General features: G+C 40.1%; 1 protein-coding gene and 1 long non-coding RNA gene across 3 annotated transcripts in view; one reads left to right on the forward strand and one right to left on the reverse strand.

The window, feature by feature from the left end:
• Positions 1 to 3,473: 3,473 nt before the first annotated feature.
• LOC140849609 (uncharacterized) lies at positions 3,474 to 5,865 on the reverse strand. 2 transcript variants are annotated; one of them, XR_012131718.1, is made up of 3 exons: positions 5,729 to 5,865; positions 4,642 to 4,753; positions 3,474 to 3,640 (listed from the first exon to the last, which is right to left on the reverse strand). It is a non-coding gene; the product is annotated as an uncharacterized lncRNA (long non-coding RNA). The 2 variants fall into 2 exon arrangements; XR_012131717.1 differs by having other exon boundaries at positions 5,614 to 5,735.
• A 43-nt stretch (positions 5,866 to 5,908) lies between these two features.
• Positions 5,909 to 26,662, forward strand: part of ADAMTS3 (ADAM metallopeptidase with thrombospondin type 1 motif 3) — a 277,802-nt gene continuing 257,048 nt past the window's right edge. Inside the window, exons 1-3 of the mRNA XM_073237478.1 lie at positions 5,909 to 6,046; positions 7,320 to 7,347; positions 25,145 to 25,551. Coding sequence (XP_073093579.1) covers positions 5,978 to 6,046; positions 7,320 to 7,347; positions 25,145 to 25,551 — 504 coding nt within the window. The 5' untranslated portion in view covers positions 5,909 to 5,977. The remainder of the gene's footprint in view (positions 6,047 to 7,319; positions 7,348 to 25,144; positions 25,552 to 26,662) is intronic.

A 26,662-nucleotide genomic window follows, 5' to 3' on the forward strand; every position in this document is an offset into this window, starting at 1 on the left:
ATGAAGGGCTAGCATCCTAACTCCTAACTAAGCTAATGCTTTGATTAACATAAAATAAGAGTAAGAATAATGGATACATAGCATGCATGATTCTTGATCCACAAATGGAAAGTCAGTACTTCATAAAACAGGGGAGGGTGCTATGTGAGAGGAAGACTCTTATTCTCATTGAGCAACAAATTAATTCTCTATGTGCCACTGTCAGCTCCATGTCTTCATTTTGAAAGTCTTCTTGTAACTGTGTTCTTTGAGGCTTTGAGGGGGAAGAGGTGGAGAAGATGGCCATTAGGCCAGGCTTTCATTTTGCTATAGTGGTGAGTCCCATGAACCTACTTTAATGTTTCTCCTGTTAGCTGTATATGTTAAGAATCCCAGGATCTGGAATAAAGCTCATCACTAGGTAGGGAAAAGAGGACATGAGTTTCACTGGACATGCTCAGGGTGTAGTAGTTAAAATACAACTTGTATGGGATGCAAATTGTGCTTGAAAGTCAATAAAGCAGATGTCAGTGCTCTCAGGAAGTGGCAATTTAGAGAAGGAGGTGGATATGTATCTAGTCAACTGTGATGCAATAAAATTCTCTACTTACACTTTGAACAAATTTAAGTACAGAATTTCTCAGATTTATTTTACCATGGGAAAAAATAAAACATTATAAACTGTCTAATGAATATTGACAGTAGGTCATTAGAAATATTAAAATGTGGGAAAATACTTCATTAAAATTAAAATCTTCTGCTTTATGAAAGACAGGGTCAACATAGTGAGAAGCCAAGTCATAGACTGGGAAAAATACTTGCAAAAGATTATTTGCAAACAAAAAGTTAAAGTAGTGTTATCTAAAACATACAAAGAACTCTTAAAGCTCAACAATAAGAAAACAAACAATCCAGTTAAAAAGTAGGTGAAAGACCTTAGGAGTCACCTCACCAAGGAAGATATGCAGATGAAAATAAGCATATGAAAAGATGCTGCACCTCATATGCCATCTAGGAAATGCAAATGAAATACAACAGTGAGAAACCACCACATACCTATTAGAATGGCTGAACCTGGGGACACTTACATGCAAACTGATGGCTAAGACGTGGAGCAACAGGAACCCTGATTCATTGCTGATAAGAATACAAGATGATACACCACTTTGGAAAACAGTGTAGCAGTTTTGTTTTTACCAAACTAAACATGCTCCTACCATATGATCCAGCAATCATACTCCTTGGTATTTACCCAAAGGAGTTGAAAACTTATGTCCACACAAAACCCACACATGGATGTTTGTAGCAGTTTTATTCATATTGCCAAAACTTGAAAGCAACCAAGATGTCGTTCACTGGTGAGTGGATATACTGTGGTACATACAGACAATGGAATATTATTCAGTGCTAAAAAAAAATGAGCTACCAAGCCATGAAAAGATATGGAAGAAACTTAAATGCATATTAATAAGTGAAAGAAGCCAATCTGAAAAGGCTACATAATGCATGATCCCCACTATATGACATTCTGTAAAAGACAAAATATGGAGACAGTAAAAATGATCAGTGATTGCAAAAGGTTGGGGGTGGGAAGGGATGAATTATGGGACACAGAGGATTTTTAGGGTAGTGAAGATATTCTGTATGATATTATATGATGGAAACATGTTATTATACATTTATCCATACCCATAGATAATGTACAAAAGCAAAAGTGAGCCCTAATGTAAACTATGAGCTTTGGGTGGCTATGATTGTCAATGTAGGCTCACCAATTCTAACACGTGTACCAGTCTTCGGTTACATTTTAGGGGATGTTGATAATGGGGTGCTATGCATACATGGGGGCAGGAGACTATATGGTAAATCTCAATATCTCACCCACAGTTCAGCTGTGAACCTCAAACTGCTCCAAAAAAATTTTTTTAAATAAAAAAATGTGGGAAAGGTAAACAGCAAAAACATCAGTGACTTCTTTGCTGCAAGAAATAACAAAAAATTTATTTATCTGTTTAATATGCAGTAAACATTGGGTATCAAAGTGTTGTCAAATTATGACAAGATACAAAACACTGACCAGTCAGGCTCAAAAAGAAAACAACACAAATATGCAACTCTGCTTTGTTAATTGCTGCCAATACAGAATGCACAGATTAAAATATCCATGCACCAGCTGATTTAATGAAACTTAATTCTTAAAGGGGATGATTTCACAATTAGGGTCACTTCATATATGTGCTTACTTCTGAAACTATTTCTCTACTTAAAACATATTTTGGAAGAGAACATACTACAAGCATCGGTTCAGTATTTTTGTGGAGCACCTATTAGCATCTCCTGTGATATGATGTTCTCTGCCTTGTGGACAGGAACAGGAAAGGTGTTAATAGACTGAAAAATCAACATGAGCACATGTATAGACACAAGTGTGTGAAACAACATGGTAGCTGGCAACAAAGAAACATGGAAGGAAGGGCAGGGATTTGACTCTAGGCAGGTAGGTAGGGATCAGTTTGTGAAAAGAACTCAATAACTTCTCTGCCTTTGATTCCCAATATTATTTCCAGTAAAAATTAATAAGAGTTCATCATGTTTTAGCTGTTTATATTTTCCCACTTTTCTCAGAACTAGACATATTTCATTATCAGTGAGCCATCTGTACATGTGCCATACAGTTTCATCTAAAAATAATCTTCATTTAAGCCTTTACTGTGTTCTAGACAATGTGCTAGACAGTTTACATGAAAGATTGTATTAATTTTCATAACCAATTTGCAAAAGCAGTGTTATTAAGCCAATTTTAGAGAAAACAGAGGCTGAATCTGCATGTGAATCCTACCTATATGATTTAAAGTTCATTTTCCTTTAATAACTGGTCGGTCATGGCATTTTCTATTACAAAGTGGGTTCCTTGAAAGAGAAAGCATGAAGAAAAAGCATTCTGTGGTCCTATCGGTATGAGCACCAAATGCACTACCTATCCCTTTTTTTTTTAGTAAGGGATCATTGATAAACACTCTTATGAAGGTTTCACGTGAAAAACATTGTGGTTACTACATTCACCCATATTATCAAGTCCCTCCCTGCAGATACCCATTGAAGTCACTGTCCATCAGTCACTACCTATCCCTTTTGAAGACTTACAATGCACTTAGGATATTCAACACCCTGTGAAGATCTGAAATAATCCACTTCATTTTTTTGTTTATCTGAGTATGTCACAAACTAGTTGAATTTCAGAGAATCTTTTTTATTTTTCGTAAAACATTACACATTCCAGGACATAATCTTGGAAACTTTGTCTTAGGATGTATTGGGAGAACCTTATTAAATAGAACTCAATTCATTTGGAATCTGAGAAAGATCTTATTATATGCTCTCGTATCAATGTTTGTCAGAATAAGGTTCATGACTCATTGGGTTGGGAAATCAATGAAGTGAATCTGACCAGTATTGGGGGAAAAAAAACAAATAGAAGAGTAAACAGACTAGAGTTGTTGCACGTAGTATGTATTAAATCATGAAATTTTTACTGGGTCACAATGTAAAACACGTTTCAGTCTGTGATCACTTTAAAAAATGTCTGAAGCCACTGCTTTCATGGAAGTCACATGAATTGCTTGTGCTGCCAGGAGTTATGGTGATAACAAATGTCTGAACTCTGTAAAATAAACACAAAAAGAACTACTGTAATTTCATGGCTAAAACAGTATTTGTTATTCCTTAAAATCAGAGAATTTCAGAGCTAAGCTATCTCATATGGGGAAACCAAAATAGAGCTTAGTGACTTGTCAAGGTCAAACAGCTGTTAGCTGGGCCCAGACCCCATGTTTTCTGATTTGAATATGAGTATTCCTTTACTTCTTAGGGTAAATTGACATACTTTTCTTTTTTTTTTTAAAGCTATAAATGGGTTTTAAACTTTATTTCTCCCTTTGACTAATTTTGGTTTTAGAGGTATTTTGCCCTGGGAGACATACTTTTTATCTATAGAACACGAGGATTATTTTTTTTAATAAGAAAACTAGGCACAGAATTCAAATCACTCCTGGACAATAAGTCAATGACAGGTTACAAAAATGCTGAAGGCTTTAATTGAAAGGAAAAAGTAATTTAGAGATACTTTGGTGCTGTGGTCTAATTATAATTTCAACCAATAACTAATTAACCTAATGCCCCATGTTACTAGGTGGGGCCATTTAGTTATCTGGTTTCTGGTTGGTGTATGTAAGTGCCCTGGATATATGATTGTGAGAGGACTAAGCAGATTACATGTAAGTGAATGCAAAATCTCGTGATGTCCAAAATAAAGATGCAAACTTGAAATAATGAATCAAAAGTACAGGAAACCTCTAAACTCGTTCTTAAAAAATAATAGGAACTGACTTGTTGTAACATCCCTTAGCAAAATAAACAGCTTCTACACACTTTATTTTAGGTAGGCTTCTTCAAGACCCTTTCCATTTGAAGTCTTGAAGATTGTTTCTAAATTGGAGCCTAATCACCCCTCTCTTGGTCTGTCTGGGGAGGGAATATGTCAGTAACTGGTCAGAGGAGGTTGGAAATACTTCGTTTTCCACCCCTTTCCTCCCTGGAGAGCGCCCACGGGAGTCTGTCCCAGAGAAGCGGGCCTGGGCTTGGATTCCAGCAAGCTCCTCTCACCTCTCCGCAGCCCAGGTCGGTGTCATCCCCTCCCAGGAGCTCCGGGCCACACAGGGCAGAAATCATTTGATAACTTAATCTTACTGAGAGGAGAACACTCTGGGGTTGTGCACTGTAGTGATAAACGGAAGCATCCGGATGAGTCAAAGAAGAGACATGGTATCTTAAAACTAATATAAACGAATAAAGCATAAACAAGAACTTAAAGCGGGGGAGGGATCACCCCCGCGAAACGTGGTAGGCGGATGGAGTCTGGCGGGGACAGAACCGCGGAGGTGCTGTTGGGGGTTCTCTTCGGGTAGGCTGTCCTGGCTGGGAGAGCAGTGGCGGTGGGAGGAGATGAATTTCCGAAAGCCAGGAACCGGCCCTTGACCCTACCCCTTCCTATAATTAACTCAACGCCTGTCTGGTCCGTGGGGGCCCGCGGCTCCCCTGGACCGCAGCCTTCGCCAGCAGGCGGCGAAGGAGAGGATTTCAGGCTGGGGGGGGGTTGACCCCGAGCTCCACAAGGCCCCCGCGCGGTCTCGAACCCTGCCCCGGCCCGGCCGGCCGCCCGCGCCGTCCTCCCCCCACTTCTCCGCTCCCCGCTCCCCGCCGTCCTCCTGCGCAGGCCGCGCCCTCCCGGCGGCTCCGGCGGGCGCGTGGGGCGCGGGCGCCGGCCCCGCGTGACGTGGGCGCCGCGGCGGGAGGGGCCGCCGGGGGGCTCCGGCCGCCTTATTAGCGCCCCGCGGGGCGCCGGCCACCCGCTGACGACCGCTCGGCGAGCACCGGGAGCCGGCGAGCGGCCGTTCCTCCCGCCCCTCCGCCTGCCGCCGCCGCCGCCTCCTCCCTCCGGCTCCTCCCGCCCCCACCTCTGCGTGAGTCGCGGAGGCGCCCTCTTCTGCCTCTTTCTCCCGCTCCCGCTCGCTCGTCTCGCCCGCGTATACTTCCCCCTGCTGTGCTCCGGGGGACCCAAGCATTCTCCGCGCTAACCTTAGGGACCCATGGTGCTCGGAAAGCCTACAGAAAGCCGCTCTGGGCAGAGCCAGTGGGAAGCCCCTGGTGCCTCCCCCCTCCGCCGGCGCAGCCCGTGCCCGGCTCACAGCACCTTTTCGCTCCTGCTCGCTCTGTTTGGGAGGACGGGGTGAGAAGGTGAAGTGGAAAGAACTGCAGAGCGGAGGGGGCCAGTCTCAGAGCTCAGATTTCCTTTTCATTGAAGCAAAGCGCGAAAGATCAGGGGTTTTTTTCTGCATTTTTTTTCCTTAAAAAAAATTTTTTTTTAAAAGAAACTTATTTTGGGGGGGTTTGCTCTGGGCACTTGGTTTGCCCAGTAGTTGAAAAGTGAACTCGACTCGTGATGGTTCTCCTGTCACTTTGGTTGATAGCAGCCGCACTGGTAGAGGTTAGGACTTCAGCTGATGGACAAGTAAGTGGAAAATAATAATAAAAAACTCAAACCCAACCTTTTCCCGAAAAAGTTCCTCCCCTCTTCCCCCCTCCTCTCTTTCCTCCTCCCCCTCCCATCCTTCCCTGTTATCTTGTGCCTTCAGGAACCGCGTTTTGAGGGCTGGGCGCAGCGTGCGGGACTTTTTGTGCTGGGGGGTTTTGAACTGCAAGGGGAGGTTACGGCTCTCTGCTGACGGAGGGTTGTCACACCTAGGGCTTCACCACTTTGCGGCATTCGTAACAATTCCTGGTGACAAACTGCAGCCAGTTCGCATCCTCGCTGGGCCATCTGGGATTCCCCTTGTCGGAGGGCGGTCTGGGCGCTTGAATGAAGTTCTGGACGCTGGGTGCAGGATCCCAGGGCTCTGGTTGCTGCAGCCCGAGTCGGGCTCGCGGGGGCTTCCTCGCTCACGGGTTTTTCGGGCAGCGGGAGGCGGGGGTTTCAGGAAGTCCTCGGGCCGGACAGGGCGCGATCCAGTAGACACGTGTCCTGGGAGGACCGCGACTGGGCCAGGGTTTGACAGTTGGGGAGGGGGGTTGGGGACGTGTCCTGCCCCGCATTTTTCTGGGCAGAGAGACTGGAGGCGCTGGCTGCGTTTCTCCCCTCCCCCTCTGCACAACTCCTCCTCTTTCTAAAGCTAAGTTGAGTGCAGCTCTGTTTCTTTTCGGCCCAACCCCCACCCTTTGGAGACTCAAGGTGAAGCCTGATGCTCTCAGAAGAGTCCTTGAGAAAGCTCAGCGGGACGAGCCCAGCCGTTTGTAGTAAATCACATCAGCACACGGCTGGTGGGACTTTGGACACAGAATTACCCTGAGTTTTTGTAGCTTCTCTGGACTGCTTGATCTGGCCCTAGGGTAAAACGTAGAGAATTATTTAGTTGATTGTTGACCTCAAATCTGATTAATCAGGCCCCCTTTTAGGCTTCTTTTCGCACGTATAAATACAGAGTTTCTTTTCTAATCCTGACCCAATATCTGCAGTTTTCAGAAAAGAATAAGAACATCAGTATTTTTGCCTGCTTCATAAATGTTAAATTAAAATTAAAACAGGCAAACTACCCCTTGCTGCCAATTGTTATTGAATTGGCTCATTCTCCTATAAACCAAAGTGCAGCCTGTATCAATCCAGGTCTCCAGCATCTCCTGATTAGCTAGCTCCTGAAAAGCATTAATGGTAGAAATAAGACGCACAATGTGATAAGATGAAACACAGTAACTTGTTTCTTTTTCTTACTTTCTCCCCTTCTTTCCAGGCTGGCAGTGAAGAAATGGTGCAAATAGGTAAGCCTTGTTGTCATATGTCATTCTTATCTCCATAGAAAGTAGGGAATGAAGTAAGCTACGAAAAATGTTGTTTCTCAGATGTCTCCCATTGGTGGCTAAAAAAATAATTTGTAGTCCAGGAACTGTAAATTGCTCTTCTTTTCTTCCTCTTTCCAGAAGAGAGTCTCACTTTCCTTAGGCTGAGTTAAAGTGATGTAAAAATTCTCCTGCAGCAGGGCTTTTCAAGGATCAATTTATTACTGTCTTTCAGCAAGGCACTGGTAGGTACTTGGAGGGTCCTTGGAGGGCTGGAAGAAGATATGGAGACAAATGAAGTAGTGTAGCATTAGGAGGAGCACATCTGATTTGTAAGAATGCTACAAAGAAGGGAAAAATGACATACAGAGGATGGAAATTTTTCTCTTAAAACTTTTCCAGCTTTGAATAAAACTTCTGATGACTTCTCTTATTCCATCTGCTTTAAAATAATGATCTACTAATGTGCAAGATACTGCTAAGGCCTTTTGCAAATGACATCTAAAACCTGAGTATTACTTGATGTGGGAATTATTCCCACTTTATGGGTGAGGAGACTGAGGCTCAGAGAGTGTAAGTGCCTTATGACAGGTCACTCCAAAGTCCATGGTCTTTTTTTGAAGCTGTTTATGTGAATTTATTTGTTCTGAATTCAGAGTTAGAAAGTCATCTGGCAAGAAGCCAGGCTCTATTGAAAGGCTTTTTATACACATTTAACTTGTGTTACTTTAAAAGATCATTTTTCTTTTTGGCAGAGTGTTAGTCTCTGTAAATCCTGTATTTGTCATGTGATATTATAAAGTCATCTTTTAGATGAAAATTTTTGTTAGTGCAAACATAGTTACAATTCCTTGTCCATAAGCTATGTGCCAGACACACTGTTAATTGCTTTATGTATGTTATGACATCTAATTCTCACAACTGCACTAGGAGGTAGGGACACTGTTGTGTCTGTTTTAGATTTGAAGAGAATGAAGCTTGAGGTTGCACACAGCTACTTGCTGCAGTGCATGGAGAGAGCTGGGGGAATTCCACACTCGGGAACTAATGGACAGACCCCATGATCCAGGCCCAGAGGGGTCTTCATGTAGCTGTGTATCAGCATTGATCAGATTGCTTCCTTGCTACTCACTGCTTAGCATTGCTGGACTCTTCCCCCAGCTTAGACCTCCACAGTAGGAGCAGGGTAAAGGGGAGGAGAGGGACTGAGAACTGCATTTAAGATATAGTGTCCATGAAGAGACATTTCTCATTTGTGGTTGATACATCAATATATATATAAGCCATCAATACACCCTTTTAAAGAAGCCTTTTTTTTTTAAACCAATGCTCAAACAAGTAGGGAAAAGAAAGCCATCTTTTTATTACCTTAACGTTTGACTACTTAAACATCCCAGCTTTTAATCTGTTAATTAAAAAGCTGTTTTAAGATTACCTGTTCTAACACGGGAATAAAATCTATTGCTTTGATTAAATTCTCAGCTTGAGTCAGCATGCACCCATATAAGAAGCACTGGGTTAGACACTGGTCCAGTCCTTCCACTGGTGTGAATTGCTTTGGTAGCCCTTTCCTGCAGAGAAGAAAGTGGTACAGGTGTGCTTAAGGTCCGTGGGAGGGTGCTGAGTAGCAGCAGGGAAGACTGAAGGGCCCGGCACTCTTGAGTTGCATTGCTGGGGATTTACTTGCTCCCAAGTTCCTCTGCTCTATGCAACTCCTCTCCTGTACTATTACCACTTTTCTTTACCATTTTCAAGTTGAGTAAGAGAAGAAATGAAGATAAAAAATAGATTTGACTCACGGGTCTTGTGATAGCATAAGTGTAGCTATCATTTGGTTGTGGGTTATTTATATAGCTCCTTAGAGGGATTTAAAAGTATGTCTTAAAAGATATATATATAGTAGTAGTGAGATTTTTCTCTTCTGTCCCTATGTGTAAGGGAATTACTAACCAGGAAGTTTGGTAAAATGATTCCTATACATATAATTAGGGACTTTTTCCAATAATTGCTTTAAGTGATTTTATATAACTGTCCAGAGGAGATATTTGATCAATGATATAATTAGTAAAGACTAATAAGGTTTGTAGAATTAATCAATTTATATATTTGTTGGTCTGCAAATTGTCTAGGGAAAATACCAGGGTTCTGAATAATCTCTGGATAATTTAATGTCACAGGAAGAGATGAAAAGAAATTAGTGACAAACCACAAATTATTAGGGAGCTAAAGTAAATATGTCCTATTGAAATATAGCATACCTGCAGGATAGTGAATATAAGTGTATACTTTGCTGATTCTCTGTGGAGAGACCACTTCTGTGTGACTAGCCCTGGACTTAGTAAGTAGAACATTAGTGACATGTGTGCCACCTTCCCAGCACTATCCCTGCATGAAGGATAACCACTCTCTGGGCTTCTAACAGGCTAGATTGATATTGGCACTTGTTTTATGCTTTTAAAAACAACCACCCAATTTATGCTCTGTTTTACCTGGCTGAGGTTACCAATTTAAAAAATATGTAGGTCTATTATGCTTCAACTGTCTAGACCAGAAATGCTTTCATTTAGGTGGGGAGAAGGCAATTTGTGATGGGGCCAGACTAGAAAATGTATAGATATGTCACCTATATAGTGTGTTGTATGGAACATTGCTTCTTTTTTCTCTATTCTCCCTTGGTATATGGGAAAGTATGACTCACTGGGGGGGGGACATGCAAATAGGTTTTTAACTGACCTTGACCTCTGCTCCTTTGTCAACCAGAGAGGAACTATCTACCTATCTATATCCATATGTACACACACACAGGTGCATGTGTGAATGTGTATGCACTGTGTATATATGTGTCATGAAGCCGCTGACATGTTTCTGTACATATTAGGGAGCTCTTTCATGTCTGACTCAGAATATGGCCTTGGTAGGATGCCTAGGGTAATTGTGGCAGTTGGTTGGCTGACTGACCTTATTGGGATAAGTGGCTTGCTCTGTGACACATGTGGCGTAGAAAGTAATCACAGTTCTGTAGAAATTGGAGAATCTGAAGAAGAATTCTCTGAGTCCTTTGTTTCATTATAAGCCACCACTCAGCTTGCCTGCTTATCGTCCTTGCACAGGCTTTGGCGGTAAGCTCTCTTCCCTTCCCCACACCTTCTTTGGTAACTGGGGCATATCCATCTTTCTCTGTCCTATTTCTATTTCCCAGTATCAGTTTCCATTACATTTTTATTCTTAACAAAAAAAAGTTGCTAATCTTGTCCTCTCAAATATCCAATTTACTGAGAAATCATTTTTCGTCATTGACAGATATTTATTTTCAAGGTTCAGTGTGAGTCACTTTACCTAGTCTGTGATATATAGTCAGCATTTCCACTAGTGTAGACTTCATGAGAGCAAAGGCTTTGTTTTGATGACTGCTCTATTCCCAGTACATAAATAGGGTTTGGTGCCTTGGGAGCCTCAAATATTTGTTATTCAATGCATAGATCTCACAAAGAGGGAGTAACATTGGGATTTACCTGTGCTCTCAATTTCCTTAAATGCTTTTGTTCTGTGCCTGTCCAGGTTGATTTGGTTCCCAAGAATATGAGGATGGTGACAATGGCTATACAGTTAATTATTCTGTTGTTATCAGGGCTTCTTGTGACTTCTGTTTTCACCGGGCAAGCTCAAGGACCTAGGCTTTTTTGCTTTTTATGCTTTTCTGTTTGTGCTCAATGAATATTTAGCAAACTGAATTCAAATATATGCAGGTTTGAAACACCACTAATGTCTGCATTAATGTCTACTTGGGGTCATTTGATCTGTTCCTGGCATCAAGGGAAATAAAAGAAGCTAATACTAAAATCTACCTGATTTGCTAGCAGCAATACTAAAAAGTGGTACAGAGTGACTTTAAAAGGATCTTTTGCAAACTTTAGAATTTTAGAGACCCAAGCCATTGTTATTCTATAACTAAGGATTATGCACTGGACTTTACTGATTTAACTCCCACCCTTCCATTGAGCATTATAATGGTTAATTTAAATGCTTTCAGCTTTTTATTTGAAAATGATATTAGATGCACTACATTATCTATCACTAGCAAATTATTGCTGTAGCTGAAATATTTCTTCCCCATACTTTCACTCTTTTCTTTTGACATTGCATCAAATAATCATAATATTGCTCAGAAATGTTAAGAAATCCCCATGGTCACCGCTGCTTCCAGGATGATTATCTCTAAATATCCTTTCTTTGTTTATGGATAGCCAACGTTATCTTGGAAATCCATTAGCGAGGGACAATTCCAAACTGCTTGGTAAAAATATGAGTGGTTTCCATATGAAGAGTTTGGTTATAGTACCTGGCTGGATACATCTTGACAGTGATGGCTTAGATGGAACTCGAATGCTCCCTCCAAGAGGATTGCCATTACCAGAATTTTGAGAACCCTCTCTTTGGTGTTCCTATAGTAGACATCAGCATTTACCCCTAAACTGTGCTAATTCAGTTATTCTTATTTGGTGAATTATTATTGTTAATTAGTTACTTTTTGTCCTAATTATAGATGTTTTACATCTACCCACTGTGACGGATTGATTGTCTTCTTTAACTTTTCTCTATTCCTCAGATTTATGACAACCATCCCCAAACCCAAACTGTTGTTATAATTTTGCATATTCTTACTCAGTCTTCATTTAATACACAGATTGTGTGTTTTTTGCTTATCTCTTTTTGTTTTAACGTTTTATTGTAGTTTTTCATATCATTAAAAACACCTTATAAAGCTCATTTTAATCACATCATACCAATAGACCTTTATTTATGTTATCTTTTCCCAGTGGTACCAATTTTCTCATGGTAATGAATGTTACCAGACAGTGTTATATATAGATCATTGATGTGTTGTTTTTTATATTTTAATTTTAATTTAGTTTTGGCTCAGCTCTTCTTAACGTTTAAAATTTATAATTTAAAAATAGTTATGCAATCTCTGAAAAGTGCAATGAATTCATCATTTTTCTAGTTATCAAGTACCTCAAAATGTGAGCGGTTATATTATAAAAATGCTTTGTAATTTTATTAGTACTGTGGGAAAATACATCCACTTTGTAGACTAGTATTCAAGAGTTGCGTATTCTTCAGAATGGATAGTAAAGTGTTGGAAGAGTTTCCTAGATTAGGAATCTCTTTTCCCAAATGTAAATGGATCCTAATATCCCAAATTCATTTACATGACTTTGCTGACTAACTGTAAATCCCTAGGAGAGATTTTGTAGTAAGATATCAGTTTCTTGTTTATAAAAATGATTACCACAAATTAAGTATGATGAACCTTTATGGAATTTAGAATACATTGTGAGCAGCATGAAGCAGTCTATCCTGTTCTAGAAATAACTGATAAAAACAGAAGTAATACTTAGGAAACTTGTAGAAAGGAAAATAGGATTAAATATATGAATCTTCAAGTACTGTGATCATAGATGTTAAATCACATTTCCTACAATCTTTCATAAGCATATGTTATATGTATATATGAACACAAAAATAAAAAGAATGATTGAAATTCATTACTCATGTGAGTTTGAGTTCTCTTTCTTTTTTATGTAAAAACCTCTCTTTTACATGTAAAATCCATTCCTTAATCTAAAATCTAACCTGTATATCTAGTAGAGGACCTGTTAATATTTATATCTATTGTCTTTCTTCCAGCAAATGGTCAGGGGCACCTACTGTTCACTGTGTGGTTTAAATGATGTGGTTTAGTCACCAGTTACTCCACTTATTTCTGAGCTTGCTGACCTTAACCTCTCAAAACATCACTTTCCTGTGTGTAACATAGAGATACTCTTACTACTTACTTCATAGAGTTGTAGACGATTCATAAAATGCTGACACATGGTAAGCTAGCTAGAATAATAGGTATTATGATTAGTATGTCAGTCTGTGGCTTTTAAAAAACACTTCTACTCAAGGAGAGCCTCCTCATTATAATCCCTATATTTTTGGTAGGTCTGCCTGCCACCATGAATTTCCATTTACTGTGTCATAGACTTGTAAACTATCCAACCACTTAGCCATGTGACAGCTCTTGGAGAGTTCTATTTTCATATATTATCTTCATGTTGATATCTTAATGTAGTGTTGCTAATTCATTGGAATATAGCACTAGAGGGAGGAGTTGGGAAGGAATGGTGCAAAAAGTTACTCCACAGGGATTCCACACCAACTATATTTTGTGTATAACAGCCATAATTCTTTCCCTTCTTTTCACCTTATTTATTGAAATTCCTTTCACTTCATTGAGAGAAAGTTTCTGTATTAATTGTGACTTCTTGGAATGCAAATAACAGGAATCCAATTGACACATAGGTTAAGGAAAACTAAATCTATTAGTTAATCAGGTATAGCTGGATCTGGGGCTCAAATAATGTCAGGAATCTCTCTCCCTTCCCTTCCTCCACTCCCCGCACTCTCTTATTTTGCCTCTGAGGGTGGCTTTATTTCTCTATTAGGGTAAGATTGGCGGCCCCTCAAGTTGTGGCGAAGACTGTCACCAGCATCTCTAGGCTGTCATTCTACCTTTCACCACCCCCAGATGGAGAACTTCTTTTTTTTTATTAAGGTATTATTGATAAACACTTATGAAGGTTTCACATGAAAAAACAATGTGGTTACTACATTCACTCCTGTTATCGTGTCCCCCCCATACCCCACTGCAATCACTGCCCATCAGTGTAGTAAGATGCCACAGAGTCACTATTTGCCTTCTCTGTGCTACACTGTCTTTCCCCTGATCCCCTCACACCATGTGTGCCAATCATAATACCCCCGAATTCCCTTCTCCCTCCTTCCTCACCCACCCTCCCCAACCCCTCCACTTTTGTAACCACTAGTCCCTTTTTGGAGTCTATGAGTCTGCTGCTGTTTTGTTCCTTCAGTTTTGCTTCGTTATTGTACTCCACAAATGAGAGAAATCATTTGGCACTTACCTTTCTCCGCCTGGGAGCACTTCTTTTTTGACAGCTCCAGTAAATTACCTTGGTAGGTAGGGCTTTTATGGCTACCTGGCTTGAGTTATAAGCTTATCCTTGAACATTCACGGTGGTCAGGGGATGCAGTGTTCCAACTGGCCTGGCTTGAAACATTTCAGCCTTAATTTATAGGGACTAAGTATACCTAAGGGAAAGCCGGAGTGCAGTTAAAGAAAAAGGAGGAGGAATCCTGGGAGGCATACACATGCAATAATGGCATAGCTGTGAAGACTTCCCAGAACATTGCATGGGAAATGGCTGTTGTAGGAGGCAGAATAATGGCCCCTGAAGAGGTCTGCATCTGAATCCCTGAACCTGTGAGTGTGTTACATTACATGGCAAAGAGGAGTTAAGTTTGCAGATGGAATTAAGGTTGCTAATCAGCTGGCCTTAAAATAGGGAAATTGTCCTGGATTATCCAAAGGGGAGTTCTTATCAATGGAAGAAGGAGGTGAAAGAGAGAGACAGAGAGATGGTAGCATAAGAAAAACTTGGTCCAATGAAGATGGAGGAAGGGAACCATTAGCCAGGGAATGGAGGCAGCCTCTGAAAGTTGAAAAAGTCAAGGAAACAGATTACTCCTAAAGCTTCCAGAAGAAATGCAGCCCTGCTGACACCTTGATTTTAGCTACATGTGACCTATTCCAGACTTGTCCTCCAGAACTGTAGGATAATAAATTCATATTGTTTTAAGTTGCCAAGTTTCTGGTAGTTGGTTATAACAGCAATGTGAAACTAATACAGTGGCCTAATGCATTGTCTTATTTTCTAATATTTTTGTCAAACTGAGCCAGACCATTTTAGATTTGGAAAATATAATATCACAAGTAAAGTTTCAGTGAAAACCTTTAAAAATACTATCCACATTTCTTATCTGTTTTATTTTCTCTAGCCTTTAGCCTGGGGAAAAATGCCAGTTTTCCTAACTTTAAATTCCAGACTCAGTATTTGTCTTTAAAAGTACTATCCATCACAAATTGAAGGACATACGAAAAATATTTATTTATAGAATGTCTCATACCACTCTTGAGTCTATAAAACTTCTAATTATGATAAATATAACAAGTAGAAGTCCTACTTTAAAAACTAAGATGGAATGTTAAAATTATGGCATTTGGGCCTCACTTAAAAAAAAATAAATCATCTCTGTTTGTTATCCTCCTATTGATTTGATCATTTTAAGATGTCGCAAACCAAGAAAATACTTGGATATTTCTCTTTAAAACATTTTTCTTCATGCTATTTCTTTTCTTGAAAGATCTTTTCTTACCTGATTTCATGTTCTGAAACACTAAAGAATGTTCTGTTCTTTCCTAAATGACTCTCTTGAACATAAACATTGTGCAACTGCAACAAATATTTATGAGAAAGCCAGATTAAAAAAATGAGAGGAATTTTTAAGTTCACAACTATTTGTTCTTTCTTAATGAGTAAAAAAAATGATACTGCCTTTTTTTTCTCAAGCAGCTTGATGAAAAATCTTTGACTGTGAAAACAGGTTTGTAACTAAAATAAAAGACATCAAAGCATTTCTCTGCCTTGTGGAGATAAAAGCTTAGAGGAGACGAAGTGAGGGAATAAAGAATTTGGCTTTGTTCAGAATTTCAGCATGTGTCACAATTAATTTTTAATTGCCTTTGAGAGAAGATGCGTCCCCTGCTCCATGAGTGTTCCCAGCTTTGGTAAGCCCTTCGGCGTGTGGTGTCCTCTTTAACGTCCACTCCCAACCCCCTTACATCTTTCCTCGAGAAGCTGGCTCCTATCACCACTCATGAAAGTCATTCTCTTACCCTCCACTCAGAATTTGGAAGTGTTGTTGAAGTTGCTGCTTTAGGAGATCTTCAAAATGTGTATCTGATTTCATTCTTGTGGCCAGATATTTCCACACTGAGAGTGTTTACCTGATCAAGGAAATTGCCTGTGTGAACTGCCCCTTTATAGTAATCAGCCAATTCTCGGGAAAGAATCCTTGTGTCTGGGCCGGATAATGGAGCATGGCTTGTTACAGCTTCCTGGACTTCAGGCCTACTGTTGACAGGGAGCTTAGGGTCCCTTCTAACCACATCAGAAACCCTAGAATGGGGTGGGAATAGAGCGGGGAGCGCTCTGCTGGCGGCTGGGACACAGAAGGAAACTGAAACTGACTTCTAGATGGTCATGGTCATGGTGATTATCACATAAGCTAATTTTTAATTTATTAAAATGTTATTTGATGGGCCAAGCCCTTTATGTACCCTACCTCTTTGGGTCTCCTTTATTTTACAGTCAACCTCTCTGAGTCTTAATTTTACTAATTTACTTGTAGGATGCCAAAGCAGTGTGTCAGCTTGAAACCAGAGTTCAAGCACAGTGTTTTCTGCCTCCAGAACTTTCATACTCAACATCAGCCCTACTCCTTTCTGTGCCAGGGAACTGACGTCCCATTGTGTCAGATCACAAATATTTCAGTATTCTGTGGGCCTGGGGTAGCTTTGGTCTTAATTAGATCAGCTGAAAATTGCTGTGATGTGGGTGAGCTTTGTACTGCAGTCACTCCAGGTCCTTGCAGCAGTGAATACACTACTCTCCACCTCTGTTCTCTTACTGTGCTATAGCATGTCCTTCATAATGTGCTGGAGACATCTAGTATCCTCTAGGAGACATGTGGGTATCACTCTACAACATTATTAGAAGGATGCCAAGCTGCCTGCCCTCAGTTGTGAGCTTATGTGACTGAATGCGTGAAAGATTTCAGGTGATCCAGAGCAGGGGCTATGTGTCACAGGGAGAATACTCCCTCCCATGGGGCCCCACTTCTAAATATAGCCATTGATTTTATTCCCTCAAAGACTGATGGATACAGGGGATAGTTAAACATAGTTAAGATACTACACCGCTGCTCCAAAGATCTTAAAATCTCTGAAAGGATGAGACATAAGCATGTAACTTTTTCCCACATAGATTTCTATGACTTTGATACAAACAGTGCCCAAAGTGAGAGCAAGGAAGCTTAGATGGGAGGTCTATACTCTGGACAAGTTAGTAGGATGGTTGCTTGGAAAAGATGAGATAGGCTGTCGGGGCCAGGTTGGATTTGCCCAGATGGAGAAGCACTCCTTAGCTGTCGTGGGGAGATGGTAGAGTGGGGCTTTAATGGCAGGTGGGATCCAGCTGTGTCTAGGGAGCACAGTGGAATATTTCCAAGCTAATACAGGAGGTAAGGTCTGAAAGAAGTTAGGGACAGAGTGCAGAGGGCCTTAAATGGTAATGTTAAATTCTGATTTGGGTTTAGTTACCTAATCTCTGAATTTTAGTTTCTTACATATGAAGTAAGAGGATTTGATTAGTAAATGGTCATCTGAGCAATTTTCAGATCTAACATGGAAAAAAGATGTCAATTTTCTGAATCTGTTTTATCCTGAAGTAGTGATGAGCCAGTTGTAACTATGCACAGAGTAACATAGTAATATTCATACCTAACATTGAGCACTTACCATATATCAAATGTGTTCTAAGCACTTTGGACTAGTTCATTTAATTTTTATAATAGGCCTATGAGTTAAATATGATTACTCTCTTAGACATTAGTACTGACATAATCACAAAGGTAGTTAGTTGTAGAACCTAGGCATTTTAAATGTGGGAATTTAAACAGTTTTCCTGACAATGATTTACATAATATTTTGGTACAATTTATATAATTTGGTATTGTATATTTATACAATTTACACAATATTGGAAATTGTATGTGGAGAGTTTGGACTTGGCATTTGCAGCTTTTTTTCAATGTGAGGTGCAGTGATAACAAGCATGCCAAATTGCAATGATGCCAAATTGCAAAACACCTTAATTTGTCTTCTGGTAGTTTACACATTGTTTGAGGTTAGAGATGGTGATTGGAAGAAAAGATATTACTTTGAGAGAAATTTCTGAGGAGAAATCAGTAGGACTTGAATGATGTTAAATGGGGGAAGTTGAAATGAGGTCAATTTTCTAGCCTGGGGTGTTGGGAGAACCAGTGCATCAAGAATAGAAATAGTGAAGTCAGAAAGGCAAGCTGACTATTTAGGTGAAAATAAGGAGTTTGGTGTAGGTATTTTAAGGGTGAAGAGTGTGTTTGACACATTATTCTCAGCAGACAACTAAACCCATCCAGGTGTCATTTTGAGGTAATTTCTCTTTTTCTTTCAACTGTTTTTACTGAGGGCCTATTTATGTGAGTATTATGCTAGAACACAGGAATGTATAGAAGAGGCCAAAACTTTAGAAGTGATTAAAGTTTGGAAATTATTAGAGAAGTCTAATGTAGTTGACATTAAAACAGAGAGTCTAACTAGCTCAAAGGTCTTTTAAGTATATGGAAACAGAACATTGCCTCCTCAAATCCTGTGATGTAGGTTGTGTGCAGTATTTGTGTGTGTGTGTGTATGTGTGTGTAGAGATGTATACACATATGACATATACACACATCCCTATATACACAAGAATGTGTTTTTTCATGCAGCACAAGGAGGCAGAAGGTATTAAGTTTAACTTCAAAATGAGGAATTTGGATATAAAAGAATTCCCCGATATGGAGAATTATTAGTGTTATAATTAGACTGCCAGCAGAGATGTGATTTTTCTTAAAGGTACTTCAATGTTCTGAGCAGATCCTGAATAATGATGTACCCTTCCTACCTGCCTGGGGAACAAGTAGAGAAATAGCAAATATAAAGATGTAGCAGAAGTATCTTTTACAAACAAGGCCAGGGAGAACAGGAGGCTCTCACTGGGGTAGGAAGTGTGCGGGCTGACAGTGCATCCTGTCCAGTGTGTGTTCCGCCCCACTGGGCTGGGGCAGGGCCTGCCCCTGGTGCAGTGAGAGAAAAGATGATCTCCTTGTCAGGGTCATTCCTGCGAAGAACGAGGAGGGAGGTGCTGAGCCATGCAGACATATTTTCCCTAGACTGACCAATGCTGTACGTCACCCTTCCTTGCCAGGGGAAGGGTGAGTGATGGTGGGAAAAGCCTGGAATGCTCAAAGAATGCTCTTCATAAAGAGCAGGAGCTGGTTAAAGGCACTCCATCTCTGACTTAAGGAAAAATAATTTCATCTTCTTGTGATGCCTTAATTATAAGAGAGAAGTATTAGTTGTTTTTTCAAGGTCTTTTTAATTTTGACCTATATAGTTACAATTCTGTGACTATCTGGAGGGACTGCAGAGCAGGGCTCATTTACTGCTGCCTGATCTAAGTATGAGGGGCTGTGTTTGCATTCCATAAAGTCTGTTTTAATGATTAGATCCATTAAAAAAAATTTTTTTTTCTTCTTAGTAGCCTAAAATGTAAGACCTGGATACTAAGACATGTTTGATTTGCTGGTCAGAAGGAATTGTGAGATGTGTCTACAACATTTGCAGGCAAGAACCTGGCTGTAGAGGCATTATGACAACTTGTGTAGGTGTCTGTAGTTGATTGCTTGGTAATGCATTGCTATTTGGGGAGAAGAGAATGCTTTCTAATTTTAGGTACCCCTTAAAGCTCAAACTGCTCCCACTCACTCATTCATGGATATTTGAGTGACTCCAGTTTCTGTTTAGGTACTGGGGAACAGTAGAGAAGGGAACAGATAAAAATCCCTACCCTCATGAAGGGTGTATGCCAGTAAGAATAAACAAATATATCAATAAAATTATAGTATGTCGAATGGTGACAAATTCTGTGGAGAAAACTAACATGTGGGAGGGAATAGGTACTGATGAAATGGTTCCTAGTGGTCAGGACAGATCTCGCTGAGAGAGTTATGTTTAAGCAAAGAGCTGAAGGACCTGTGGGGTGAGCCATGCAGCTGTCTGCAGGGAAGAGCTTTTGGCAGAAGAAACAGGGAGCACAGTGACTGTGAGATGTGATAATTCCCAGTGCCAGACTATAAGGCCTTGTGAGCCATTTTACTGTGCATGGGATGGGTTTGAGAAGAAGAGTGACATGACCTGCCATGTGAACTGCTCAGTCTCTGGTTTGAGAATAATCTATGAAGGGGGAGAGCAGAATCAGGGAGACAGTTGAGACATTCAAAACTGAGATGATAGTGGCTTGGACTAGGGAATTAGCAGAGGAGGTGGTGAGCAGTGGTCAGAGTCTGGAGGTGTCTTGAAGTGTGAGTCACTAGAATTCGTTAAAAGATTTTGTTTGTGGTGTGAGAAGAGTTAAGGATGGTTTAGTTAAGTTTTTAATGTGAGTATCTGGGAGGATAGAGTTGCCATGTACTAGTGGGAGAAAGAAGGAGCAGATCTGGGAGCAGGGAGATAGGAAGTTTAAGTCTGGAAATGTTGAGGTGCCTAGTGAATGTCCATATGGACAGGATCTGTAGGCAGTTGAATTGACAAGAGCAGAGCTCATGGAATAAGCCCGGGCTAAGTGATTGTAAAGGCGTTTCAAGCCCTGAGAGTGGATGAGCACAGCACACTGGACAGGGTAGGTGCAGACGAGTCCATGGACCAGTCCTTGGTACAGCAGTGTATATGGGTCATGGAAATAAAGGGATGTGAGGAAGGGAGAATGAGAAGGGGTGGCCAGAGAGCAAAGAGGAGACCAGAAGAGAAAGGTCCTGGAAGCTAACTGAAGAAAGTATTTACAGAAGAAAGAAGCTATAAACCAGGTCAGATACTGCGATAGGGCAGGTAAGAGGGTGGAGTCTTTTGATTATTGGTTTCAGCAACGTGGAGTTAGGCTACTACTGACCTTTGACAAGAGCCTGCTTGGATCAGATTCCAGAAAGAACAAGAATGGGAAGAGAGAAACTGAAGATATCTAATCTTTTGAAGTGTTTTTCTGTAAAAGGGGGTGAAGTAATTAGGTATTAGCTAGAGGGGGAGGTGGCATCAGGTTTTTAATTAAAGATGGGAGATATGATGGCAGCTTATGTATTTGCTGGTGGGAATGATCTAGTGATGTGGGGAAAACTGAGGAGAAAAGAGAGGACAAATTTCTGGAATTGTTCTTGTAAAGGCAAGAGCAGCTAGTTGTGGTAAACAAGTAGAGCAAGACCCCAGACGATTCATCCGTAGTACCAGAAGGCGGATAGACCACAGGTGCACTGGTGCTGGTGGGTCGTGGGAAGTTCACTGCAACTGAGTCATACCTGGGGAGTTAGTGACCATAATGTGGCTTTACAGTGGCTTTAGTTATTTGCGCTTATATAATAACCTTTACAAACCTATTGCTGTGGCTCTTCAGCCATCTCAGATGACAATTGTACAGTTTCACATTTTAAATTACACATGGGCAATATTTTAATGAGTAGCTAACTTACCTGTAAATTAATAATAGCTAAAATTTATTGAATCCTGTGCAAAACCTATGAAGTTCAAACTATTACTAATCTCCAGTTAACATTTGAGGAAATTGAGCCTAAGAGAAAGTAAAGAACTCGTTCAAGGTGGTACATTGATTTAACTAGCTGCTTTCTGGTTGTGCAGTTAGCAGTGGGCTGTCCTGCTCTGTGGAAGTATTGGGGCCTATGAAATGTGTAATTTATCAATGCAGTAAATTAACATTGGATACAGTTTAGTTTGCTTATATGATTGTAATCTGAGATTAAAATACTTTTGATTGGTTTTAAGCTTTACCCTCTACACCCCCACTTTTTTTTCTCCCAACAACTGAGAAGTTAAAAGCTATAAGAGAAGTTAAAGGCTGTGAAAAAGTAAATTTTTAAAGCTACACTAGAAGAGTTGGTTGGCTGACTATAGTTAGTAAGAATGTCATTATTCTTGTAGTAGTTTTCCTTGATAAGTAAGATCTTTCATTAGAAATCTACAGCAAGATGTTCCATGTATTCCGTAATGAATGGGAGTACAGGAGTGTGGTCTCAGCATTAAAATGATCAGAACTGAAATTTTCCTTGGGCTCCGTGCTTGCTGTAGGTCAGGCCTTAGCCTAGGCCTGTTTTCTCATTTACAAACTAGGGATAATAATATCTACCTATTGTGATTGTTGTGAGAGTTAGAGTTGAGCACAAAGCACCATGCCTGGTATTTATTCTGCTAATAAATGACAGTTGACCTGGTAGCTCCTTTGTCAGTTCTGCAAACTGCCCTCCAGAAGGCTGTTAGCCTGAAGGGTTCCTGAGTACACCTTTTCCCTTGGTTATCTTAATTCCCCACTAGAAAATGACTCATTTAAGGCTTAGTTTCAGAAGTTCCTTATGTGTACATTTTAGGAATGATTTATTATTTGGCATTAGAAATACACCATCTTTATTTTGAATAAAAATTCAGAACATTTGTTTGACAGCAAAAAAAATGGAACTGTTCCAGGAAATCCAGGGCACATAGTTTACTGTGAGCATGAGGCTTTGGGTGTCCTCTTGGACGTGGAGGAGACTTCCTGCCTTCTTCCCACATTTTCTACTTCTCCAGTCACTTAATTCAGGCATCAGTATATTGTCTAGACTTTGGTTATGTGAATTCCCTTCAGTGGAGATGGCAAATCCATCCACTAAAATTAAGAATTGCTTCCTCCTTCCCTTGAAACAATAAACCTATGGTTAGAGAATGAGTTCTAACTGTTACTGGTGCAGCCAGATGCTTGGGGGCCTTGGGTAACGTGTCTTACAAGTCAGAGTGTGTAGCACTGGAGACAAAGCAAAGGTGCTCTGGTTACTTGCATTACTAACTTAATACAGGTTAAACATATCTTACTGACAAGAGACCTTGGCATGCACCAACTCTTGTACTAGATAACACCGGGAATACCAAGTTGAATGGGATGTTCCTTGTCTTTAAGGGATTTAGAGTTAATTTCAGGTAGGCTTTGTCAGTCCTGATTCATCCCTCACTGGGGAAGCTTTCCCCCGCATCCCTGTGCTCCTGTGACACCTGAGTTCATTCCCTAAATCTGAATTCTTTCCCTGAGCCAGCACCCACAGCACTCCTCATAGATTTGGCTATAAGAGAGCAATGTTCATGGCTGTGTTCACACTGGTGCCTAGTGGGGTCCATGATCCCACAGCATGGATCATATTGCTGCTGCTCCCAGTGTTGGAGCCAGGCTTCACTTTACTCTCTGCTTAATAAATATTTACAGCAGTGTTAACTTGCTCTATGCATTTAATAAAGGGGAATATTTTGTTTAAATACATTGGTTATTTTAAGTAGCATAATGATAACAAACATGCACTTCAGGTGTTGCCAAATTGCAAAATACCTTAATTTGCCTTCTGGTAGTTTATACATTGTTTGAGGTATTTAAAGAAAAAAGAAAATAATGAAAACAGTGATTTTAGGATGGTGCTCTAAAAGCATAGGTGGTAGGTTCATTTTTGGGTCTCGTACTCTTTTGGATGACATACAATGCAATTGCTGTAGATGAGCAGTATTTGTGAAGCATTTAAAAAATTTTCAGGGTACTTTAACACACTGCAGGACTAATCTTAGGCTAGAATTATGAAGGTGGGGAACTTTTTTTTTTTAAATTTTGTTATCATTAATCTACAATTACATGAAGAACATTATGTTTACTAGGCTCCCCCCACCCCAAGTCCCCCCCACAAACCCCATACAGTCACTGTCCATCAGCATATTAAGATGTTGTAGAATCACTACTTGTCTTCTCTGTGTTGCACAGCCCTCCCCTTTCCCCCATCCCCCACATTATACATGCTAATCATAATACCCCCTTTCTTCTTCCAAGGTGGGAAACTTTTTAATTCATGTTTTTAGACTTTCCTCTCCATGTGTGCTTTCCTCATTCTTGTTGCCCTCATTTCCTTCTCCAATAAACACTGTTTTCTGCCTTCAAAATCATTTCAATTAATGGTTCATTCAATGTGTTATCTTTTCAAAGATGTTTGCATTTTAGTGGACATAATACTCACATTTGGCTAAATTAGGGGAGTTAAGTTCCAATTGTGAAATTCACTTTATTCATTCACCCAAATTGTGAGGTAGGCCCCAAATACACACTCATACTCCAATGAGTACCTGTCTCACGTAAGGAATATGGTACAAAATAGCAATGTCATTTCTTCTTGACTAGCCTGTATCTGAACATCCAATTTATAGATTATTATTTCTTATTTTTTACCCATTTTCATTTTCTGAAAATATTCTGTGATTTATGGGACACACATGTTGTAGCAGAATGAGCTCATGGGCTTTGGAGTATGACTTGGATTCACATCTGAGCTTCACAGTGGTTTGATCTTGGACACATACCTGCTGAATGTCAGTTTCCTCACCTGTGAAGTATGATTGTTAAGGTGGTTTTGGTGGAAAAAATGCATGAACTACAGCATCAGAAACTGCAGTGTATAAATTACAGGCCTATGGTAGATGTAACATGAAGTAGCTATTGTAATTAGTATAAGTTTTAGGATTCTTATAGGGAAAAATTAAAACCATCAGAAAAAAATTTCTCCTACGTGATAGTAACTTTGTTAAAAATTTTCTTCAGGTGTCAGTTAATGCCACCAATAAATCAGTTGGGAATATGTCTTGATTAAATATTGTAGCTTATGGAAGCATTACATCCATGTTCTCAAACATGTTAATGAGATATGAGTATTCACATTACAATAAACTTTAAAACAATTTTTAAAGTGATTTATTGAACACAGGGTTATCTAAGTGCATTTGAGAAACTATTTGAGTTCTCAAAGTTTAATACTTACAAGATGATTCAAATGGAATATATCCATTATGCGAGTTGACGCACAGTCCAGGGAAGTGGGCACTTCATGCCTCTGTCACGTACTCCTGTGTTCCCTTGTTGCACAGGGTTCTACAATTCTATTTCTCACCCCACAGATTTACCAATAAAGAAACAGAGAGAGTATGAGCTGGTGACCCCAGTCAGCACAAATTTTGAAGGACACTATCTCTCCCATATTCTTTCTGCAAATCACAAAAAGAGGTCAACGAGGGACGTGTCTTCCAACTCTGGGCAGCTGTTCTTTAACATCACAGCATTTGGAAGAGATTTTCATCTGCGACTAAAGCCCAATACTCAGCTAGTAGCTCCTGGGGCTGTTGTGGAATGGCAGGAGACATCTCTGGTGCCTGAGAATATAACCAACCCCATTAATGGTCATCAACCAGGAAGTGCTTCAGAAAGAATTGGGAAAACAGAGCCTTTGCAGACTAACTGTGCTTATGTTGGTGACATCATGGACATTCCAGGAACCTCTGTTGCCATTAGCAACTGTGATGGTCTGGTAAGACTCATTCCCTTTTGTGTGTATGTGTTTGCAGGTGTTTGGGAGCACAGCATGGTTTCAGCATGGTTTGGAAGGTAGAGGTGGAAAGGAAGCCTCATTATTATATTTTAAGTTCAGGAAGAAACATTAGAAAACCTTTTGCTGTCAAAGATGTGTGCTTTGGCTGAATTTTGACATGAGGACAACATGCTTTCAAGAAATGAAAGACAATATTTTAACATTTTTTGCTTATATTTTCACTTGTGCTGCATTGGGGGTTTTATTTCTTTCAAAGTCCTCTGAAAACTTTCTAAAGGAACACAGATGCCTCCAAAATGATAGTATTTCACTTCTTATGTGGAAACTTTGGGTATCTTCTTAAACTATTTTGAAAGCATTCTTCTGCTTCCCCACAGAGTGTTACAATGGGAGATGAGCAGATCCTCTGTCAGAATTGTTCAAATAGCATTACTTTATGAACATGAGATGTACTTTTCTCTGTATGGTGGCTTTGGTTCATTTTCTTCTTTATTTTCAAATAAAATACCCATGTGTTGCTCTTCAGTTTTGTTGTTGAGGTCAATAGTAACTAACCTTTCTTTACATACTCTGCAGATGTGAAATATTTTTGTTTTGTATCGCCAGGTGTTATTTGAAAAGTGTGTCAGTGTTTATGCCTCTTCTAACCACAGTTGACTCCAAGGCTTTGTACAAAAAGAGGAACCATTTTTCTTTTTGTGGTTGCCAGGCTGCTATTTCTTGGGAGTTTGGAGCTTTTCCCTTTGTTTTGTCACTCTTCTGGGAGTTCTAAAAATATTCCTTACATTCCTGTTTATAATTATTCTACCTTGGCTGGTCCTCCCACAATACTGTGAATATTCTGCTATCATCTTCCATATGCATAAACCCAACCCCAAACCGTATGTTTTACCAAAAGCTGGTGAGTTCATTGTTTTAGGCTTTATTTTTTCAGGCTTTCACTGCCTCTCGATATTCCATAGAGTTTTAGAAGTCAGTACAGAAAACTGAGTACAGTACATAACAGCAGATCTAACTCTTGGAGTTGGACTCCATTAGATTAGGACTTACATCTTCACATTTGGTGCTGAATTGTGTTCTGGGTTTGAAA

Source organism: Manis javanica, chromosome 5 (assembly GCF_040802235.1).
Source record: "Manis javanica isolate MJ-LG chromosome 5, MJ_LKY, whole genome shotgun sequence".
Taxonomy (NCBI): Eukaryota; Metazoa; Chordata; class Mammalia; order Pholidota; family Manidae; genus Manis; species Manis javanica.